This window comes from Penicillium daleae (genome assembly GCF_028827525.1).
Source record: "Penicillium daleae strain IBT 16125 chromosome Unknown utg000005l_segment0_segment0, whole genome shotgun sequence".
NCBI lineage: Eukaryota > Fungi > Ascomycota > Eurotiomycetes > Eurotiales > Aspergillaceae > Penicillium > Penicillium daleae.
The window spans coordinates 4,071,815-4,092,545 of NW_026623153.1; the positions used below are offsets into that span (position 1 = coordinate 4,071,815).

At 46.5% G+C, this 20,731-nt stretch overlaps 4 protein-coding genes across 4 annotated transcripts; 3 read left to right on the forward strand and 1 right to left on the reverse strand.

Moving 5' to 3' along the window:
- Positions 1-4,804: 4,804 nt before the first annotated feature.
- N7458_005652 (cyanamide hydratase) lies at positions 4,805-5,603 on the forward strand (the record flags this gene model as incomplete). The annotated part of the gene is made up of 2 exons (XM_056909034.1): positions 4,805-5,024; positions 5,089-5,603. 2 exons carry the CDS (start codon positions 4,805-4,807, stop codon positions 5,601-5,603), a joined length of 735 nt encoding a protein of 244 aa, XP_056767652.1.
- A 7,017-nt stretch (positions 5,604-12,620) lies between these two features.
- Positions 12,621-13,367, forward strand: N7458_005653 (aminoglycoside phosphotransferase family protein; the record flags this gene model as incomplete). The annotated part of the gene is made up of 1 exon (XM_056909035.1): positions 12,621-13,367. The coding sequence occupies one exon, from the start codon at positions 12,621-12,623 to the stop codon at positions 13,365-13,367; it is 747 nt and encodes a 248-aa protein (XP_056767653.1).
- Positions 13,368-13,819: 452 nt separating this feature from the next.
- On the reverse strand, positions 13,820-15,660 carry N7458_005654 (putative isoamyl alcohol oxidase; the record flags this gene model as incomplete). The annotated part of the gene is made up of 3 exons (XM_056909036.1): positions 13,820-15,062; positions 15,135-15,335; positions 15,395-15,660. 3 exons carry the CDS (start codon positions 15,658-15,660, stop codon positions 13,820-13,822), a joined length of 1,710 nt encoding a protein of 569 aa, XP_056767654.1.
- Positions 15,661-17,250: 1,590 nt separating this feature from the next.
- N7458_005655 (uncharacterized protein) lies at positions 17,251-18,512 on the forward strand (the record flags this gene model as incomplete). The annotated part of the gene is made up of 4 exons (XM_056909037.1): positions 17,251-17,394; positions 17,455-17,833; positions 17,886-18,003; positions 18,062-18,512. The coding sequence occupies 4 exons, from the start codon at positions 17,251-17,253 to the stop codon at positions 18,510-18,512; spliced, it is 1,092 nt and encodes a 363-aa protein (XP_056767655.1).
- Positions 18,513-20,731: the final 2,219 nt, after the last annotated feature.

The following is a 20,731-nucleotide window of genomic DNA, read 5'->3' on the forward strand; positions in this document are numbered from 1 at the left end:
ACATCTCGACATATCCATCGCATATATATTTGGTTCTTTTTCATATTAATCAATCAATCGTTCATTTCTTGTTCGGTTAGTTCCGTCTGATCATATTCGTGCATATACACACGCGCGCGACCTAAAAGGAAGACACCGCCTTCGGCAGAATAAATGCTCTTTGCCACGATTGTGCGTGGCTTTTGGAGGGAGAATCGTGGTCTTTTCACCTAGGGCTTCGGACGCCACGCCCGTGGCCAAATTAGGCTTAGCGTGACTTCCTTGAATACATGTACATGCACAAGGAAGCCCAGCGAGTGAATCATAGGGCAAGGGTATAAATAAGCCTTGAATGATCAGTTAAAAGGTCATCCTCAAGTTTGTTTTTCTCCAGGAGAGACACTGTTGCCCCTTGACCAAAGTTTGATCGCCCACGATGCCAAAGAAAACTCGAGCTAAGCGTACTGAAATCGACTGGAACTTATTCGTTCAATAACCAGATACGCAAGTCAACACCGATCATGCCGATTCTACAAAGCAGTATTTAAAGCACATAGAACGCAATTTTCGAGAGTTAGTCGCTCTGTTTCTCTTACTTATTTCTTTCCAGGTCACTTACAAATAATGCCAGGTTTGCACAAAATCTGGACCCCCCTAATACTCGTCATTGGCTCAAGAATATCACTTTCAAGGTAATTGAAGGATTTCTTCGATGGTATCTCGACAACCACGATATAGAATATCAGTCCGCTTTCCTTGTTTTTGCGAGGTATTTTAGAATATATTAGTGTCAAGAAATACACTGCAAATTTTCTTACGATCTTGGTCGAAAAATGACTACGGTACGTGCTATCTTAAATCCGCTCAACGACAAATACTTACTATTGAAGCTCGTATATACTATACTTACCGACGAGTACGAGCTTGATCTCGGGGGTAAAATACAGCTATCAGTCAACATCGACGATCTCTTATACTCTAGCTATCACCTTCTTGCTATGTGTGATATTGCATTTCCTACCTTTCGCTGCTAAGGCTAACTAAGCACGTTGCGGAAAATAATAATATCCACATCGGCTCGACCTGGAATACTAGTCGAGTCTTTAGGCTATATGAGTAACGATGCCGTGAAATAGAAGGATATTGAATTGTATATAGTGAAGCATCCCGATAATCCGACATGCCACGTTCTCCTTATGAGAGTTATATATAGGCTTAACAAGGGCAAGAGGAACAAAGGCGTACCGTAAGAAACAGAATCCATATAAGTTATGTACCGTCCTAACAAAAGCAGGCCTGTTTTCACCTATATAGAACGGAACGATAACCTAGGCCTGTGTGTTATCTAGATATTATTGAGTATGCCTTTCTCGATAATGCATTTGCTAGCGAGCATATTACATATCCGCTATATATTTGGAACCTTATAGAGGTCCGGGAATACCGGCTTAGTACCCCTATTTACTTTAAAGAGGCCGTCAAAGAAATCCTAATCTTTAGAAGAGCTGTGAAGAATGAAGGGGGTCTTTGGATCACCGATCCACGACGCGTACTGAGTTATGGTACGGTGCTAGAATATGAAAAGTCTATTATTGTTTTAGCTGGGTCTAAACAAATCACCGGGATTCTTCAGCCACTCAGTATGCGCCTCATTAGCTCGCGATCTTCGCAAGATTCGATACAGTAAGAGGGCGAATCTTAATAGCCCTCTAGCACGTTTAAAAGGGTTAACATGAATCGATTCGCGTAGCGGTAAAGCTATACGGTATACCCTACTTCACACTATCTGCTCGCGTGAATGGAAAGGCCTCACGCGTTGATATACGCGCAAATTATTATAAATTGACCTAATTAGAACAGGATTCGCTTGTTGAACAGATCTTCGAAATAGATTCGCGTGGAGCAGCCCCACGCCCTCTAATGTACGCGAAATAGCTAATAGTCTTCTAGTAGCGTGCGGATTACCGTAACACACTCCGACTAGGCTACATCATGTTGGGCCCCTTTAACCCATCTACTGAGATCACCCACTGGCAGTCGTATAGGCGCATCAGCTGCTTTAAGCAGCAATGAGGCAAAAAGGTACCATCCTGCACTGACAACCACGAAACCAGCAGCTCCAGCAGCCTATAGTATATTAAACACTCAGTTAGCATGAATCACGAATTATTGAGTGTCCAAATATATATCAAGCTTACCTCTCCAATTCGAGCCGCAATAGCGTCTTTACCTTCGGCTTGACTCCAGTTAGAGCCGGCGAGAAGGCAGTATTGAATTAATAGGAACAGGAAAACAATCACGTTAGGAATATTAGACCTCAGTGAACAGATGAGGCTAATGAACGAGAACAAGGCCATGCAAAGGTAGAACCATGCTATAATAATGTACCAGATCAGAGCCCGCCAGCAACTTAGCAAGATATCTCGGGAAGCTTACCAAAACTCGCCAGAAACCCACGGTCGCTAAGGCCAAGGTATGGTTTACTTGGATCTGGGGAGTATGCAGCGTATGATCCAAAACTTGGACTGAGAGTCGAGCCCATAGTGAACCAAAATCCACCTTTTTTGACTAATTAGTATTTATTGTTCTCCAATTTTAATCGCTAAGATTTAGAGCCGTCTTACCGAACCCACAAGACACAACAAAAGGGAATGTGTTTCCGCAAAAAAATTCAAGAACACCCGCAATTATCATCAAAGTTCCACCGACGAAAAAGTATGTGCCACTATAAGACCACATCAGTTAGCAAGGTGAGTAATGTAACAGTAGATGATAAAGACAATATAGAGAGAGGGAAGACGTGCATAGTTGCCGCTCCGCCTCCGCCTGAACCTCGCCAGCCTAGGAGATCTAGCGAGATACAGGATAAACTCATGCATAAACCCAGTAAAGTCCTAAAAAATGTTAGTCGAGAAGACAATCAAGCTTTTTGCTTTCTCTCCCCTTACAATGGCGCTGCATTTCCCCATGGACGTCCTTTGAAAGCTTCTGGAGCCAACAATAGGCTCCTTTGCAACACTTCGGTGTCCAAGGGAGGAGATTGAGCACCAGTGATGGTCTCTTTTTCGCTGACAGTCTCTTGAATACTCATTTTAAATTGGGAATCGAAGTCAGAAGAGAGTGTCGGTATTTTCATAATCTGTGAAGTACGCTAAGGCTCAGTTCGCAGGAGTGGCCAAGTAGCTAAACTTTTCATATAGGTAATGCTATGGAGCACTGTTAGGAAGATGACAGCTTTATATATTCAACATTGCTTATCGTAGTGTATATCACTGTTAAGACTATAATTTTAACATTCCAACCCGAATACTATTTATCGTTTACCTACATCTAATTACTGAAAGATGGCTAGAATAAGCATATCGATGATTCTGTTTTAGGAAGTTAAATATGGTGGGTCCATGAGGGCCAATCGGGAGGCCATCCTATCGTGACGAGATAAGCAGCACCCATCCAATACCATAATCCACAAAAGTTCAATTGATCAAGATAACGTCCAGATAGAACGATGATTGGGCAAAGTGTTTCGATACCGCCGCATCACCCCATACATTCTTGCCACTGCTCCATCACCGCAATCTTCGGAACATACAGATAAATAATAATGTGGAGGTACGTGGAAGGTTCACACTCTCGGGTTTGTCACAAGAAGTAATATAGTACATAACTAATCTTGGTGGATTATTATCATCTCTTCGCGGATTTGCACGTTTTTGTGTGGGGAACTCGCTAAATACCTTACACTGTATATCAAAATTAAATTACTAGAGCAAGCTGAAACAGTATCGCACGGTATGCATTTACGGGACTATTTGACAAAGCTAATTGGGTTGTATGAACGTTGATTGATTGAAGATGAGATAAAAGCTATGTGCAAAACAGGGGGCATGGTAAATAGCCATATGCATATTCCGATCCCGGGAAGAAAAGAGACAGTAAGGGCTGTGATACTCGAAGTAAACTGGTCTAAAGTTGCTGAACTTGCTGCACTTGTCCAAGTTTAGATACAAAACCAATAAAATATAGGGCATAGAAACAACTAATAGGAGGAGACTGTAAGTACCTTTCTACTTTCGCGAGATATGTTCTCGCAAATGAATCCATGCCAAACCTCTTTAAAAAAAAAAAAAATGTGGCCGCCACCTTTGTCAAAGTCGCGGCAATCAGGGGCTCACTATCACATTCAGAAAGTGAGCAGGAAGTCGAACATGTAAGACAATTCCTGAGTCGCATAAATAATGACATATGAATATCTCCTCAGACAATGTTAGCACTGCTTATGTCTTTAGAGGGTGCAAACCCCGCCTCGAGACCGACACATCTACATTGGCAAAGGAGCAAGCAGGGAAATGAAACTGAGAGCATGGCCAATCTACTATAGTTCAATGTCACAAATCAAATCCGTGGTAATACTTTCATATGAGCGAGTTAACTTAAGCTTAGTCACCACCAAAGCTCCACATACTATAACTTCCTAATAGAGTAATCGTGGTAGGTATGGGAATGACCGTACAACCGTCCATGATAAGAAAGAAATCTAGAACTAATTCTAGATAGTTGGAGGACAAAAATTGGATCTTATCACCTGGAACTTTATTCATTGCTTTACGGGCACGATTTTTAGTACGGTGTAGATGAAACGGTGGTCCCTAGCGAGCATTGTAGCGGCGATGGTCTTGAAAATCATTATTTAAACCCTTCATCCCCTCCTATAGTGGTCGCTTTACTCTCATGGTCGGACACTTTGGACATTATAGCCGGACCTTCTATAACCTCATTTCGCTCGAACTTTTGTTCTGATAACTTGACTTCTTTCTACGACACAATGTGCCAAGATGAGATTGCCATCAACGGCTGGACTAGCACGCCAGCCGATGCCGGTGCTATCTTTGGTGATCAACCTTTCATCAATAAGCCGAAGCCCCTTTCTCTTGATGAGGTCAAGTTTCCATTCGAAGATCCTATTGTTGCAAAAACCTTGACTTATGCACAGGAGACCCTACACCCCGAAACCTTCAACCACTCTATGAGGGTCTACTTCTATGGTATGCTTGCGGGTGAAATTTGCCTTAAGGAATGCTCTTGCTTGTGTGGCTAACACTGCGGTAGGAATGGTCATTACCAAGCAGCAATTTCCCGAGATTGCTTCTACTCTCAGTCCGATGACTTGGGCTCTGACTTGTTTATTGCATGATGTGGGAACTGCTGAAGAAAACCTGACTGCAACACGGATGTCGTTTGATATATATGGGGGCATTAAAGCCTTGCATGTCCTTAAAGAATTTGGAGCCAGTCAAGATCAGGCGGAAGCAGTTGCTGAGGCAATCATCCGCCATGAGGACATGGGGGTGGATGGCACGATTACGTATATCGGCCAACTCATTCAGCTGGCCACCACATATGACAACACCACCATTCACCCGCATGTAAAGGACTTCCAAAAGATGGTCCATGACACTACCCGTTCCCAGATCGCGGGAGCTTATCCCCGCCTAAAGTGGTCCAATTTCTTCTCCACAATCATTCGCAAGGAGGAGAAAATCAAACCCTGGTGTCATTCGACACATCTTGTTGACTTTGATAATGAGATTGAGAACAACACTCTCATGAAGCAGTTTGAGTGAAGCCCAACAAAGCCGACTTACTCTATGGTGGTCTCAAGCTCCTTGTCAACAATGCTTCTAAGTTGTCTATCAGATTCTGATGAGTGTCTTCCTCTCGTTTAGGCCTACATGTTTTCTATCAGTTTTGTCTGAGACATCTCGTGTTGGGTTTCTGTTCTGATACTTTCTGTCATTTTCTCTCATTTTCTGTTCTTATAATATTATCTGTGTTGTCCCGACGGAAGATGTGTTGTCACTAGCTCATGTTTTGTGGCATTGGCCAGAAAATCTTCAGTCTTTTATGTAGTAGTCTTTCCAATGTTTTTCCGATACCTTATGTTATTTATTGTCGGCTAGTGTGGCGCCCTTAGATATAGATGTCAAGTTTTCTCCCTTCGCTGATAATCAGTCGATCTAGTCTTTGCTTTCAACACTTTGGTTTTGACTTGGTACGATCTCAGTGTCATCAATAAAGAAGGGCAGATCACAACCCAGACTAATTTGAAAGCATTTCCGTGTTTGCCCAAGATGAAAATTTTCTGTTTAATAATTCCAGAGCCAGATTCAATACAAGTAGCCGTTATGCTGCCCGAGTGAGAACAACCAACATGCCGGACAATTCATTCTTTATACAGCTACAACTCTCTGGCTCTCATCAAAGTCTCTAGCTATGCAGTGATTCAGGCAAACATGGTTATAATTCCAGCAAACGTTCGTAAGCATAGCTTCTAAATCTCTATGCGCCCGTAAGAGTGTGTGATAGAGTTAGTGCAATAGCTAGATAATAGATACTTGAGGCAGATGGAGCTCAATCCCCTTCATGTTTTCAAATTGTGGCAAGCTAGCAATCATCGAAACAAAATAAACGAGATCATCTACGCAGTCACCTGTACTATTTAGTACTATATCATGCTATGCTGACCTCGCACTTGGTGGTTCTGGATGAAACTCGTCAATGAGACCGTAAAAATTCATTCTCGTCCTCTCCAATGTTATATGAGAAGCAAGCCATGACCCAATCCGTCTAGATCCCCTGGCCGCTCTTCTCCTTTCCAGTGCTCTCGCAGAAGATTTGAAGCGCTGATCACATTTAAACAACCTGTCAAATTCCAGAGCATCCCCAAAGATCCGATGACAAGATCCTGCTGGCTTTGTGCCCGACAACCAAGACCGGCAATAAAAGTCGGCCAGAGAAGGCACTTAAATAGTGTCGCATCTCGTTTGAGGGCTTCAATCAGGCCAAGCAATTGCGAAACCAATTCCTCGTTATCCGGTGTTGCTGTCCATTGGGTGCCAAGGAGTTGCCTTCCGTATAGCAAAGCGGCAGTCTTGTACGCCTGTGATAGCATGCAGAGTTTATTGATTTTCGTCGTAGAAGACGACCTCGGGAGATGGAAGTTCGATGCCCATTCAAAGGAATCGAAATTGTCAGTCAGCTCGAGCATGGCAATGGTGTCTTGTATATGTGTATGAATGAGGATGTCATCGTGTCTTCTAGACTCCATAACAGCTCGTTGATTGGAAAAGAACCGTATCGAGCTTAATAGAAACTCAGGGCATCCGAGAAAACTTCCCACAATGGACTCTTGATGCTTGCTTTCATCATTGCTGACATCGTGTTCGAATACTGGCCTCGAAGTTGAAAACGCGGTTCCGAGGGTTTCAATTCTGTTAGTGTCAGTGACAAGACAGCCGCACATTAAGAAAAGAGGCCTACGTACAACGAAAGCTCTCTGTTTTTCAATAAGCCAACTTCTGTTAAGCCCTCAGAGAGATCAAAGAGAAGTAGTATGATACTCGACTGGCTCCTAACTTCAATGAAAGAAAAGATGCAAATATTTATATTCCTCTTGGTACGCCAACTTGCCTTGCTTTCATGTGAGTTATCTAGCTTTGCGTAAGCCGCCCACTCACCTGATGTCAGACTATTGGGTTCGCCGCAACGGGCAGCCTCGTAAAGGTGCTCTCCGGGCGCTAACATTGCCTCCATCAGTGATTGATCTTGCAGATAATTTTATCGAGGCTGCAGGATGTGCGGCCATCCCAATTTGTTGAAGAGTACTCCCTAATCCACTGGTGATGGTGGCTCCCAAGATCGCTTGGGGACCCACTTACATATTTTATCGGCCCTTTCAGCCTCGAGGCGCCAACTGAAACTCCGAGTGTAGCGCCACAGCCCAGCGGCTGAATTGTGCCCCAGATCATTTATAGGATCTAGTTCTACGCGCTTTTGTGTCATTTATTGCAAACCTGACTTTTTTAGTCGCAGTATATGCATTTCTATTGCATGAGCTGTCGCGCTGCCACCATGTCAAAGAGACCTTAACCAACGGTCAGATAACAACTCTTTCGCAGTAGGTCGATCTTTTGGTCACCACTGCCGCATTTTACTTATGAAATGGAGAAAATGATCTTGCTGCTCCCCCTAAAGTTGACTTCAAGGCCCTCTAAAAGACGTAAGAGGAATTTCGGCAAGACCCTTCTTCCATTTCCCTATTTTCCACGGACCAGAAACACAGATCGAGAGGGAAAAAATAAGGCCAAGTGGGGATTGAAGCTTCACTATATCAAAATAGTCAAATCAATCATGCTTGTAGAAGATCTCTTACTAAAAGCTTCGTGCTCATTTTCTGTAAAAGAGGTTATATTGACTCGGACCAGCAAAGAGACGGAATCAAATATGTACTGGATAAAGTAGAGAAAACTGAGCACTTAGATGAATAGAAAGGCGAAATTGGATTCTTGACTGCTATTTTACCAAGACGGCGTACGAGATATATAGCTTTATTCCTCTCGTCAGAACGACCACGCCTTGCTCAGCCGACACAAAGTTTCAGAGGGCAAAAGCTCAGCTAGGGTGGCATCCAGACGAGACCTACCTGCCAATCGACTCTAGGACTGATGCATCGTGCAGAGTACTACCGCACGAATAACTCGCCCAGCCGTTCGATCCAATAGCCACACAGTGCAGTGCTGTTGCTATTTCTAGGGAACAGCATATCTACGCATCGCCTGCGTCCTATTGTCACCACCTGGTCGATAGAGCTCTACTTGCCAGTCATTGCGTGGCCCAGGACCGAAGACAAAACGTACAGGGCGCACCAACATAGAGACAATAGTTCCCTCGTCGTCTCCGGTACGAATAACGTTCGTGCCGCAGGAGTAAACCCCTGTTTTCCTATCCGTCCATCTCATCCTCTCCGCCAATCGATTACAAGTAAACGGGGCTCCGATAACAAGACGCACTCATCCGCTTGATCCAATAGCCACATTACAAAGCGCCGTTGCTATTTCTAGGGAACCGTATATCTGCCCCTCGTCCGCGTCCGGTTATCACGACCGGGTCGACGGAGAACTACTTACCAGTAGTTCCGTAGGCTAGGACCGAAGACAGCGCAGGACGCACCGACATAGAGACAATAGCTTTATTATCGTCTCCACTCTACATACAACCCTGTTTTCCCCGACCGTCTATCTTATCCTCTCCGCCGATCGATTATAAAGTGAACGGGAGTTCGGCGACAAGGCGCACTCGGTAGCAGGGGCTCGCGGAGCTCTAGAATGTGGGTGACAACAGGAAAAACTGCGTAGGTCGATAGAAAGGGGATATTTGCACACGGTCTGACGAGGTCGCCTAGCGAGGACTTTAGCTTTAGAGATCGTTCCTGGTCCTGAGTTTCGATATAGTCGCCGTGAAGCCTTGCGATTATCGTGAAAGGACAGAGCGTCACTGTTATCATCTCATTAACTCTCACAGACTTAGCAAATCACTAGCTAACGCGTATAGAGGCCGGGACACTCTAGTCACTCACGTACGCTGACTAGTTTAATCCTGTTCTTCCTCGGTTCCGAAATGATACGGACGCCATCAGCCAGGGCTGCTAACGCGGTCGCCCTTAATTTACGCCCCTAGGGCAGATTTTGAAGCCCTGCTACATACGGGCGATTGTCTAAAAAGAGTGTAGGGTGAATGCGCCTGGGTACGCGGAAGTTCGACAACGGACCGACCGATAAGACACGTTAAGGGCCGGAACTGCAGGTCGGCGCGGTAGACCAAGGGAAAAAATACCTTATCTCGAGCCTAATAGTGAGAGCTGAACGGAAACGCGGGGCAGGGCGAGGGAAAGCAGCGAAGACTGGGCTGGAGGGCACGAAGGGCTGCAAAGGCCCGGCCGGTTCACACTGGCGGTATAGGTGGTAGCGGAGATCGGTGGTTCAGATCAATAGCAAAAATGCCTCACTCGCAAGGCACACACGAGGAACGGAGAGGAAGGAAGGGTAGAAGGGCAAACAACAGCTCGAAGTTGAAGCGGCGATGAATGGGACTTTATAGAAACACGCACGGCGATAGTAACGCGTATAGAGGCGCTAAACCTGAACGGGCACGCTAAACTCTTTTGCGTAATTCACCTTCACCGGATTATACGGAGTAGACAGAACGTAGAATGGCGGGCAAATAAATTAGCGCCGTTTCCCGCGCCCCGCTTACTATCGTGTAGTAAGTTACCACTCTATAGATATCTCGACAATTTATAGCGAATAATTAGCAATTAACGGTTACCTGCGAAATTTCATAAGCAAATTAGTTTGCAATAAACGATAAACAACAGCGGACCTAAATAGTAATAGGTGACACTCTACCCGTTAAGGTTCTAGGCATCAGGAAAGCCACCCTTCGGACTATCACTGTCATCCTATATCCAAAGAGGGAGGGGAACATCGGAGACGGGCAGACGGTCAAGGGGGGGTAGCAGGGCGGTACAAGGGAAGCCAGTTCTACCTGCCCGCTCACCGTGGGCACCAATGCACTCTCATAAACACTCTCATAAACACTATCCTACTATAGAATTCGAAAACAGATTACCCTTTAGACACTCGCGCTTTCTCTTCCAAGCGCCCCACCCCGATTGCGCTAAACTAATGGCGTACTCTACGCCGAGTGCATCTATCACACTAAAGTATTTTGGGAGTATCCATCCGCTTCACTCCTATTGACAAGAGGGCACGTGTGCACATATATGTATGTTGAAGCGACGCGATGCTGAAATCGCGGGACCGCTGGATCCGAGGCGAGGTCTCTAGTGCGCCATAAAGAAGTGCCACTCCACAAGGGTCAACTCCGGATGATGCCTACGCAAAGGAAGGCAGAAAGAGGGAAAAACAAGCGAGTTCTATCTATCTATCGGAGAACGAGGGAAAGTAGGTCCACTGAGCTCTTTATAGGCCGAGGGAGCAAGCACTGTCCTGGAAACCTCCGCGGGAGCATCCGCCCAAGGAGATGGAAATCTTTGTCAAAAGTGAATTCGGTCGGGGGTAATCCCCACCATCTTTTCTAGTAATTCATAAAAATTACCGTAATTACACTTTTATCGTCATCTGACATCTTGCAAGATAGAAGTTCATCGGAAAAGAGATAATAAAGATGGCTAAAAGACAGTCTATTACAGTAGAAAATCCGAGGCCCAGAATTCATATATATGATTACTATACGGAGTACCAATGCCTGTAATTTCCACGGCCCCACTCGGAATTTCTAATATAAATTTGCACTTCAAATAGACCAAGAACTGGTCATATCTGCAGGCCCCAGGAGCCTTTGCCGTATATTTCTTCCATAGTTAGTACAGGTACCATAACACCGCTCATTCTGCGCCAACCCTTCGCAGTCGACTCAATCAACGTCTCGACCTTCCCCTGTGTATTTTGAATTTCTTCGAATCGTGCGGCAGCTTGCGAGCTACAGTGGCAGCAGTGGGTCGAATATCTGGACCCAGGTCTGGGTCCTGCGGAAGACTACCTGGGAGCTCATTACTAGCCCCCAGGAGCAAGTGAGTTGTTCCGGGGAACAGTTGACCAATTCTTGGCGCTATTATACACTAAGATAGTATCGCGCAAATCTTGCTCATAACTATGGGATTGTATTGACGCATGATGCATTTATATATCCGCACCCAGGACAGTTCAAGCCAGTAATACTGTATTGGATATTCCTGCGAAATCGTCTTACAATCGTCACCATTATCGAACGGGTATTAGTTCGTCGTACGGTTAGCGTCAGAGGACCCCACAAAACGGAGAGGTAAAATAAGATTACATAGGCCGATCAGCCTGAGTATTCGGGAAAGCGATCAGGTTACTTAGGGAGCTACTCATGCTCGCTCCGTGAGCTGCTCAGGGCGGCGGGGTAACTAACTCACCCTGTGCTCTGTGAGCCGATCATTTCCCGAGGCGACAGTTTTACCGTCACCTAGATTACTAGATTACTGTAGAAATCGCCGAATCTCCCTCTAATCTAGGTATATCATCTATATTATATCCGTCGAGATATCTACGTATTACCTATCTATCTTCCCCTACTTTTATACTTTACCCCTGCTGGCTATCTTCGTATTGATTTGGCTGTTGATTTGGTAGTTGACCCTGCATCCTCGCTAGTGACGAATCTTGCTACGAATCGTCTACACTCCTCGAACAACCATGAAGGGCGGATTTTAACCTACGCGAGTATACCCGTATAGCGAATGAGCAGTGTAGTAGGAGAGGTGTATAGAGTAGTAGAAATCTTGTAATCGTCGAAATTCCCAAAGAAACAGGAGCTCCCAGGTGTAGTTCCTAGCAGTCGTGGGAGGCATGATTCAGAGCATGCCTACCAAGTGTTTCAACTTGTCTTCTCACAGTACGAACTCGGATGGGATTAGAAGACGTTGCCTGCCGGGGTAATGCTATCCAAGTTGCCGATCTTTTATAATATCTTTACAGATAGGTTAGTGACGCACTACAATACTCATGTAAGAAATTCAAGTGGTTCCAGGAGAATACTAACATAGCCACCACTACGGCTGTTGTCATCCCCCTAATAATAATATTTACTTTGCTGTCTGGAGTGGCACCAATGGGGAGGTGTTGCTCTGCCTCCACCTCCTCCACCACAAAACATTCTTGGCCCTTAAATTGACCGCTTCGGACAGTTTTCAAGAGCAGTTTTATTCAATTGGAATTCGATCAAGTTAGCGACTGAAGTGCGACTTTCCCTCCGTCATGGCAGAGAACTGCCAGAGCGAGGAGACCCTCAATCCTAGCGCACCTAGAAACCTCGAAAATTGTTCAGGGGTTGATTCGCTTGCTACGTCTACTGCGATGACCGCCGAAAGAGCTTACTACCATTTCGGTGATTTCTTCATCAAAAGAGGCCTTCGGCCGAGCGAATACAAGACCACTGTTCGAGGCACGAAGCATATCCCCCGACTAGGGAAAGAACGACTCCAAAACGAGGCCGCAGCGTTGCGTTTCATTCAACGCGTTAGCAACATCCCTGTTCCAACTTTGTACGGTGCTTTCGAGGTCGACGACTTATTTATATTAATCACAGAGCACATTGACGGCATTCCTATGTCAGGTTTATCGGAAGATCAAAAAAGTGTCGTCCGTACTGAAGTTGAGCAACACCTAGCCACCCTCCGTGGGATCAAATCGGACACTATTGGTGGCCCTTCAGGGATAGTACTCCCGCCATATCGAGTAATGCGGCTCTCGGAAAAAAATGAATGGCCACGGAAAGTGTCTAAAGATGGCAAATATGTCTTCTGCCACACTGATCTTGCCCAGTATAATATCATTGTCGATCCTCAAACATTGAAAATCCAGGCTATTATCGACTGGGAATACGCCGGATTCTTCCCTGAGTACTTTGAGTGGCCTTTCTACGAAAGACGAGGCCCGTCAATAGCTTTGGATGGTGAACATGACGATTCCGCAGAGTTGCTGCAATTTATGGAGGCTTCCTGATTAGTTACCTGAAGAAAACGAGTTGGAATGTGATTATGGAACCGATGTTGGATTCGTCTCGGTCAATATGAGCTAGTAGCGCATACGGAAGCAGTAACAGAGCCTCCCCTCAATCCAACTCAGAAACAGATCACTCTTAGTCCCCATAACCCTCATACATAACCACATCAACCCTTAACCTTGCCGCCTATATATATATAGTCTCTCTTCTAATCATACTTAGAAGGGCATGCTCTATCTACCCTTTGGATCCTAGGTCCCTATATTCTAGATGTAATTTAGGGTGTCGTTTTAGTATTCTGATATTTGAATTAGTTATTCACATCTATTCGTTATACAAAAAGCAATGAAAATCTATGTTCCACCAAACGCTCTCAACATGCATCTCTGTACAGATATTATCAAGTCGCATCACGACAATATTATACAACCACACCTTGCATCTCAACCGTTTAAGCACGGCACATACGGCCAGAGTCGGATACAGTCCAGGCATCACTGCCAACGGCCTTCAGGGCATAGAAGAAATAGTTGGGGTCCCACTTGTTCTTCACAGTGAGCAGAGGGCTGTAGTTGCTTCCGAAGAAGGTATCCTGCCAGTTGAGCTGGCGGAAGTCGCCCTCGTTCTGGTAGCAGCCGCTGTTGGGGGTAACGGCCTCCAGCTGGGGGACGTAGTCGTTGGTGATCTTCCACTGATCGGCGATCATGTCGGCCCAGGGGGCAGTCTCGTTCCAGGCGGTGCCGATCTGCATGGTCACAGCGGCGTTCCGGAGGGCGGGGAAGACGGCGTTGTTGACGTTGCCGGAGTTGGTGACGTTCATGCCGACACCGACGGCGATCACGCCGGACTGAGTCAGGTTCCGCAGAGCGGAGCTCATGCCCTCGTAGTTGTTCTCCAGGGTGTTGCGGGGAATCAGACGGCCACCGTACTGGTAAGTAGTAACGGCCAGGTTACCCCAAGGCAGGGGGCCCATGTACTTGTTGTAGTGGTCGTAATACGAAGTGTACTGGGTCAGGCCCAATTCGTAGGTGATGCCAAGGTTGGTGAGAGCGTTGGTGAAGGGGGTCAGGATAGCCTTCACATCAGCGGAGGTCTTGTTGTAGGCAGTGACGGGGTTGATGATGAAGACGCTGCTAGTCATCTCGTAGATGACAGTCACACCCTGGTCGATCATGGCTGGCAGCAGCTGATGGAATTGAGCGACGGCCTCGTAGAAGGTGTCAGTGGTGATGTCGGCAGCAGTGAACTCAAGAGCAGCACCGGAGATGGTGGCATCCTGGTGAGCCTTGACGGTCATCGACACGACAACACCATAGTTACCGGCACCACCACCGCTGAGAGCCCAGTACAGATCGGAGTTCTGGGAGCGTGAAGCAGTAACGAGCTTGCCGGCAGCAGTGACAACCTCAAACTGCAGAGTCTGGTCGGCACCAAGACCGAACTCGGTGCTCAGGGCAGAGTGACCACCACCCTGGGTGTAACCACCAGCAAGACCAACGGTAGGGCATTCACCAGTAACGACAACAAGACCCTTGGCGGCAGCAGCCTCAAGGATCTGGTAGCCCAGGACACCAGCACCGATCTTGAAGGCGGGACCCTGATAGTAAGAGTCCGACCATTCGGTGTAGTCAATGGCAGTGAGGTGGTGGGTCCAGACAGAGAGAGCACCGGCACCGGTCGAACGACCCAGGTAGCTGTTTTTTCAACGGTCAATATTGGGGGGCTTCCAAAGCAGGATAGGAAAGTCTAGGAGATATGAAACTCACTCATGACCAGTGTTCTTAATGACAAAGCGAATGTTGTTGTCACGGGCAAAGTTAACAGCAGCCACAACGTCCGAGCTACACGAAACGTTGACGGCGTAGTCAGGGAAGTTGCCGAGCTGGCACGCTTTGCTCTCTGCAGAGAAGGGATCGCAGCTCTGGTTGGCAAAGAACATCTGCATCACCGAGGAGGAGGACTCCAGGCTGTGAAGCTATTGTTAACATCTGTTCGTCATCTTTTAAATCAGTGGGATTAGACATACTGAGGCTGAGGCTCCGTCCAGGAGTTCTGCAGAGCCGTGCAAGCAGCAGCATCGTAGTTGGGATCGTGGCAGACGCTGCCAATGGGGACGGTGGCCACCAGACGACCACCAACAGTGCTGTTCAGCGACGCCCAGGCATGTGTAGCAGGCCAGCAGCCATCTCCAGGCAAGCAGCGGCACTGGCTCTGGGTCGAGCTACGGGCGGAGGACACAGAGGCGACGGCCGTGGAGGCCAGAGCCGCAACGGTTACCAACCAGGCCTTCATGGTGGAGTTGAGGTGGAAAGTAAAAGACAGGAGATGGCTTGTACGACCAAAGGGGAGGTACGTTTGCCGATCGCGAGTTTAAATCGTTCGTCAGGGGGAGAAGAAGCCGCGCAGCTCGAGGTTTTATGGAATATCTGATGGCCACTGGGCCACTAGGCACCTCGGCCTGGACTCGGGAGGGGGTCTCATCGCCGATCGGAGATGTTCCCCAGAGCGTCTAGCTTGGACAATAGTACGGAATGCAGGATCAAAAACGTGGTGGGCACAAAGTGGATTGCGGCATTGAATTTTGGGATTTCATCGGGGCCTTTCATGGTTGCGTTCATCGGATTTGCCGGAATTGAGCCGAACGACGAACTCTGGGGTCTCCATGCACACAAGGTGGACAGAAACGGAATGTGGTTTCAGGATATACACCTTTTTGCCCGGAGTACTACATGCCACGGAGAAATAATGGTACGGGAGGAAGTTAAGGAACCTAGGAACCCTGTAGATGAGATTGATTGGAAAAGACAGCCGATTGGCAGTGTCTACTCAAAGTTAAGTTTACTTGGGCCTAAAATGCGACAACTCCTGCACTCCAGAGACTTAGCTTTGCCACAATTTAATTCCCTGCATATTATTGTTGCGAAGAAGGATCTCTTCTTAGAAGACACCCCCTGTAAATTATTCTTCCGTCGCACTACGTTGCACGAATTAGAACACAACAATGACCTTCCAGAAGGAAAAAAAAAAAAAAAGCCACTGCAAGCAATTTCGCCGAGTGGTACCGTACTGTAGAAAAGCTTCCACTACGGTCACTAGTTCAGCCACTGCAACATCAGGATAATATTTACAAACAAAACAGGCCAGCTCGAGGCGGAAGCGACGGGAGGCCTGCCAATTTCTTAACGTAAACTTCAGTCTAGTCCAGGATCCGATCGATCGGGTGTCTCAGTTAAGGCGACTTGTAGCCAATAACCAGCTTCATCCGCGAAGGAAAGTGGATTCCAGCCCAAAATTTGGCAGAGACTTGACCAAGCTTTACCCAACGGAGAAATAGCTTGAAGACGAGGTGGATATCCAAGTGGAGGCTCCTTTCTATCAGAATTTGCTTGGACCACCGTCTTCGCTGTTGGCTGTGTATACACCTCCCGAAGCCAATCCGGACCATGGATGCTTTTAGGGCTGGAGACCGTTCGACTGGCCTATTGGCGCTTCGCCAGCATAGCTACGTGTATCCGGGATTCTGTAGCAAATAATGCCCACGTTCTTCCATGAATTATCACGTAACTCTTTCTCGTTTTCCGTTCCGCGCCGAGCCTCCTAGTGTGAAGGTTACAGTGGCGCCTCTCGCAACCTCAGTGCCAATTTTCCAGCTATTATTCGCTCTGAAATTCTGAATTTTGTAAATTAGACATCACAAAAAGTATAATTCGCATTCCCCCAAAAACCCTTCTGGTTCCGGAGTGCGCTTCTGCGGCAACGGATTTCTTATTAAGGAACGCGCTTCTCTGCTGCGGGCACCACTTTTCAACGGTTATGCAGCAGTTCTAGGGACTCTGTTCCGTCTCCACTGTCTCATCCGAAGCGCCGAAGAGATCGATCACCATGTCAAACAGTAACGGCTACTCCTTAGAAAGGGGTATCTGGGCCGCGGTGATCATTGCGGCGCTGATCGTGATTTTGAGGGTCTTTGCAAAGATTAAAATCAAACGGTTCCACGTCGACGATGTGTTGATGGTCATTGCAGAGGTATGTTGATTCTTTTTTTTTCTGCACCTATTTGCGTGCACATTTCACTGACCTGTACAGATTCTCATCATTGCCTCAACTGTCTTCCTCAGTCTCTGTGTACAGCATGGCTTTGGTGGTGATCTCACCAAGTTGCCCAAGCCGGATTCAGAGCTAGTCCTGAAGTATATCGCTATTCAGATTCCTCTCGTGACCTTCAGCACTACCATCGCCCGTTCCGGTTTCATCATCTACCTCATCGCGGTTCTCGGCACGAATAAAAATTACAAGATTGTACTCTGGGTGGTTTTGGCGATTCAGGCAGCGGGCAATATCGTTTCTGCGGTCTTGCCTCTGAGCATCTGTCGCGATGTGCGGGCGTTGTGGGATATAGAGGCAGCTTTGCACACTACATGTGGTGACACTGCTGCGGTCATCAAGTTCGCCTATTACTCCAACAGTAGGTTACCTGAACTCGTTGGATAAGTGAGTATATACTAATGGATCTGTAGCTTTCAACTCGGCCACCGATCTCTTCCTGGCGGTCTTCCCGACTGTGGTGTTTTGGAATCTTAACCTCAAACTACGCATCAAAATTGGTCTGATTGTGCTTCTGTCTATGGGCTTCATGTAAGTTCACACCCAGCCATGTTTGTTTCACTCCAGCTAACAACATTTAAAAATATAGTGCGATGATTGCTTCCATTATCAAGACCACAAAACTGGACCAGCTCCCTGGCATCACCGACCTTGGTGCTACTGGCGGTGTCGAACTCATCCGCTGGGGTTACGTCGAGAACGCCATTATTATCATCACTTCTTCCATTCCTTGCATCCGTCCCTTGATCATCTCTTCTGTACGCAAATTCTCCAGCGTCACCCGCTCCTACGAACTCAGTGGACCCTTCAGTGGCCACCGTACTGCAGGTGGAAACGAGACGAACCACTCCAAAATGGCACGACGATTCAACAAGTCCCACAACTTGGAGAACGGCAGCGTCGAACGAATACTGGACCAGAGTACGCATACCAGCACCACTATTGGTGGACGACCCGACACGCCTGAGCGGGAGTATCCTGGTATCACCAAGCAGGTCGAGATCTCGGTGATTTCTGATGATCAACATCGACGACTTTGATCTGTGTATTATTCATCACTCCTTCCACCTTTCTTTTCTAGCTTCTTTCTTTTTCAACTTTCGCTCAAGGTACATGTGGTTACGAGTGCATACATGCACATGGGTTCATAGCGTCTAGACTAGCATTACATAGCTACGATAATGTTTGAAATTCAATTATACTACTCGTGTGTAACTTCTACCACGTGGATTCATAAGCAAATTCCTCGTTGCACGAAATTCACCGCTGTAGCCTCTAAAACACTGCATACGAGATATTTATAATGAGTAAATTGATTAACTTTGAATCGTACCTCCTTTGTGACAGCCTCGCTCGTGCTCAGAACCTCCATTACCTTCTTCTTCTTCTTCTTCTTCTTCTTCTTCTTCCTCGCTGATGGAATATAGACTGCTAGACCTAATTGCACCGAAGGAGAGAATAGTAGGCATGATAGACGATCCTTCTCCAGGATCTGTATCTACCCATCTTTGACTACTGTCAATGTTATGAGATCATCTACTTGCGATTTCAGACATCACATCCCACTGCAGATCAGCGGATTGCCAGACCCACGCAGGATTCGGAACTCCACCACGGGGCCGCCGACCGGAAAACCGACGGCCTGGGACGGTGCAAGCTGAAACTTCTGGTGATCAGCAGTGCAGGGGCCAATTTCGAGGGTTGACCGATCTTGGTGGAGAGCGGATCCGTGCGAAAGTTTGCTTGATCGGCGGGCACGGAGGCTTCCTATGATTATTTTGGGTTTCAGGAAGAGATAACGGGCGTGGGGTTCGGATGTACTTTATCGTTGATTAGAATATGCATATCTGAGATGAGATAAGTAATATTGAGTGTATCAAATCCGATCTTGTCGATTTCTGGTCAAAGATGTCTTAATGCATCCCATAGGAAAGGGCAAAAGGGCAGGGATGATCATATCGACTTCCAGAACTTCGTTGCCTTGAACACCGAGAATATGAGAAGCATTTCATCGGTCATGCGTCGAGACAATACAGAAACTATCATCAAACAGGAAGAATTCGAATTCTATTCGGAAAGATATCAAAAGAAAGGATTCCGAAATACAGGCTAGATTGAACCCCATCCCTGTCTCTGGACACAGTTTCTTGAAATGTCACTCTACATTAGTGCTTTAGCACGGAACTATCTAACGATTAGATAGATCTGAATCTTTGCTGGTGTTCTATCGGTGAAATTCATTGGCATATAACAAAGTAAGTCTTACACAGCCCCCAGCAATGAAGATAGTCCTAATGGGAGCTTGTCCTGGCAATTTAGAGACTCGAGGTCGAGAATCGCCAACAACCGTTTTTGAAGAATCCTGAGAAACCCCGAATAGAAGGAACGGCGAGTGATTCAGATACAACAGCTGTATGTTCATCAAAATAACAATCAGACTGCAAGTAAAGTGCTTGATAGTTTACTATTCATCAAACTCGTGGCCCTAATTTTCCTTTTGAACGGGCTGATATAGAAGAACAACATATCATACTGAACACCGTAATGGCATCTATTTCTAAATAGAACATTGTTAACCCTGCCTCTCTATCTGTATCGATGAAACTAATTGACTTGACCATAATTTATTGCATAAAGCTTCAGAACTGCCTCTGCCTATAGGGCTCATCTTGGCGGATGGCGGCAAAGGGGATCTTGCCTACTTCAAAAGAATGATAAACCCGTTTTATTCTACTCCAGCCTAATTATATCTCTATGATAGAAATATTCGAGAACTTCCAGGTCAACATTTCCGAAAATTATCTCAGCAATGACTTCTGACAACCCCTTGTCTGCGATGGCCCTGTTCGGCATGAGAGAATGGGTCGCAGTGGTTACTGGGGTTGGCACAGGTCTTGAACCGAGTAAGTAGTGCGTAGGGAAGAAAGAGGATAGAGCCTCCATTGAACTAATATGACTTTTCAAGTTGCAGCTCACGTTCTTGCGGCGAACGGTGGGACAAGCCAGACTTGGCGGATACCATCAGAAGAAATAAGGAGTGTCGACTCGTCCTAGTGAATCATGTATGGGGGCTGGAGATAACTGCTATACCAGGCACCAAAACGGAAATACTCTAGCCTCTAACTCATCATACAGCTTCACCGACGGACATATACATCCATCCCACATCTTCTTCATCATGTTCCGACGTTCTCTTCTCCTAACAACGGTAGACTTCATAATTCCTCTCCTCAGGGGACAGATAGCCCTACTACTTAGA